The sequence below is a fragment of the Nycticebus coucang genome, chromosome 14, assembly GCF_027406575.1.
Source record: "Nycticebus coucang isolate mNycCou1 chromosome 14, mNycCou1.pri, whole genome shotgun sequence".
Lineage (NCBI taxonomy): Eukaryota > Metazoa > Chordata > Mammalia > Primates > Lorisidae > Nycticebus > Nycticebus coucang.
The window spans coordinates 14,263,826-14,266,169 of NC_069793.1; the positions used below are offsets into that span (position 1 = coordinate 14,263,826).

The 2,344-nt window shown below is 45.6% G+C and overlaps 1 protein-coding gene across 1 annotated transcript; it reads left to right on the top strand.

The window, feature by feature from the left end:
* The first annotated feature begins 277 nt into the window (after positions 1–277).
* LOC128564296 (olfactory receptor 5B3-like) lies at positions 278–1,216 on the top strand. Its single transcript, XM_053559790.1, has one exon. The coding sequence runs from the start codon at positions 281–283 to the stop codon at positions 1,214–1,216; it is 936 nt and encodes a 311-aa protein (XP_053415765.1). The 5' UTR covers positions 278–280.
* Positions 1,217–2,344: the final 1,128 nt, after the last annotated feature.

A 2,344-nucleotide genomic window follows, 5' to 3' on the forward strand; every position in this document is an offset into this window, starting at 1 on the left:
TCTCAGCTTACAAATATATAAAATTTAAAAACTGGGGAGATGATACATGAAAATCTCTCATTCAGTAGCCTGGAGCTCTATGAATAATTAATAGACTAAATTTTGTTGTTAAGTTCGTGGTTTATTTATGGAGCATCTCAAAGCACACATTATTGCTATAAGGAAATAATGCATATTATATATAAACATTTTAATCTCATTGCAATCTTTGCTGTGTTGAATGCTCTGTTCCGGTACTTCTTATTGCTACAGGGTCTGCTCTGATTCCTGAATAACTCTGATGGAGAACAGTACAGAAGTGACACAGTTCATCCTCCTAGGACTGACCGACACCCCAGAGCTGCAAATCCCCCTCTTCATCATGTGTGCTCTCATCTACTTCATCAATGTGGCTGGAAACCTGGGGATAATCATTTTGATTCTTTGGGACTCTGGTCTGCACACTCCCATGTACTTTTTCCTTGGTAACCTGTCTCTGGTGGACTTTTGTTACTCTTCAGCGGTCACTCCCAAGGTCATGACTGGGCTCCTTATAGGAGACAAGTTCATTTCCTATGGTGCTTGCTCTGCTCAGGCTTTCTTTTTTGGAGCCTTTGCCAGTGTGGAAAATTTACTCTTGGCCCTGATGGCCTATGACCGCTATGCAGCAGTGTATAAGCCCTTGCATTACACCACCACCATGACAACAAGTATGTGTGCACGTCTGACTGCAGGCTGCTATGTTGGTGGTTTCCTGAATGCCTCCATCCACGTTGGGGAAACATTCAGTCTCTCCTTCTGTAAGCCCAATGTGGTTCATCACTTTTTCTGTGATGTGCCAGCAGTCATGGCTCTGTCCTGTTCTGATAGATATGTGAATGAGCTGGTTCTTATTTATGTGGCCAGCTTCAATGTCTTTTTTGCCCTCCTGGTTATCCTGATATCCTACCTATTCATATTTATCACCATCCTGAAGATGCACTCAGCCACAGGATACCAGAAGGCTTTGTCCACCTGTGCTTCCCACCTCACCGCTGTCTCCATCTTCTATGGGACTATCATCTTTATGTATATACAGCCAAGCTCCAGTCACTCCATGGACACAGACAAAATTGCATCGGTGTTTTATACGATGATCATCCCCATGCTGAACCCTGTGATTTACAGCCTGAGAAACAAGGAGGTGAAGAGTGCATTCAAGAAAGTTACAGAAAAGGCAAAGTTGTGTCTAGTTTAACTTTGTCAGATACATAATACCCTATTTTAACTCCTCTCTGACTTTTTTCAGAAACCTATGCTGATGTTTAAGGCCCATACTGATGTTAAATTCCAGAATTGGTGCTGTTACCTCTTAAAAATTCTGGGTTTTAGGCTCGGCACCCATAGCTCAGTGAATAGTGTACTAGCCACATACATCGAGGCTGGTGGGTTCAAGCCTGGCCCAGGCCTGCTAAATAACAATGACAACTCCAACCAAAAAATAGCCAGGCATTGTGGCAAGTGCCTGTAGTCCCAGCTACTCGGGAGGCTCAGGCAAGAGAATCACTTAAGGCCAAGAGTTTGAGGTTGCTGTGAGCTGTGATGTCACAGCACTCTACTGAGGGTGACACAGTGAGACTCTGTGTCAAAAAAAAAAAATCTGGTCTTTAGAAAAAGGAAACATAATTATAAGAAATGCAGGGGAGGAGACAAGATGGCTGACTGAAACCAGCTTTCCTCAGAGGCTCCCGTACAGAAGGGGAGTTAAAGGACAAAAATTTAGCAAGTAACCTGGTGGATTTGAGCTGCACCAAGAGAGAAGTTTGAAAAACACACACCAACCCCACTAAGGTGAGCTGCGACCATGAGGATACAAACAAAAGGTACAAAATCCATCACCAAGCGGACAGGAGCCCCCTCCCCCATGAGAACAGCTCAGAGTGCCCCACAAACAAATGGGCAGAGTTCAAAGGTCCTCCTACTATACTCCATGGAAGAGGCCCTCTAAAAACTGGAGCTACCTCCCGTACTAGGATGCCATGGCGTTCTCCTGCCAGGCATAAAACTGTATATATTCTCTACCTGCAACTCTGACCTCCCAGAACTCCCCTCCACTCTCACTCTGAGGTCTGGAGGCCTGTCCCCCAGGAGTCCAGATGCTTGGGTGATTTCTCGAGGGTGTGGACAGTGCCTAAACTGCAGCTAGTCAGCGCTGACTCTGGGGCCTGGGAGCAAGGAGAGGATGGTCGGTCGAGAGGGAACCACACCAGAACAGCACTTCCCTGAGGCACGGAGCAGCAGCCATCTTTTAGCAGCAATACAACCAGGCATAAAACTGTGTAAAACTGTATGTATTCTCTACCTGCAACTCTGAGCTCCCAGCATT

Bases quoted from the DNA above. Each gene is read 5' to 3' on its own strand.
- LOC128564296 (XM_053559790.1), top strand. From the start codon at position 281: ATGGAGAACAGTACAGAAGTGACACAGTTCATCCTCCTAGGACTGACC.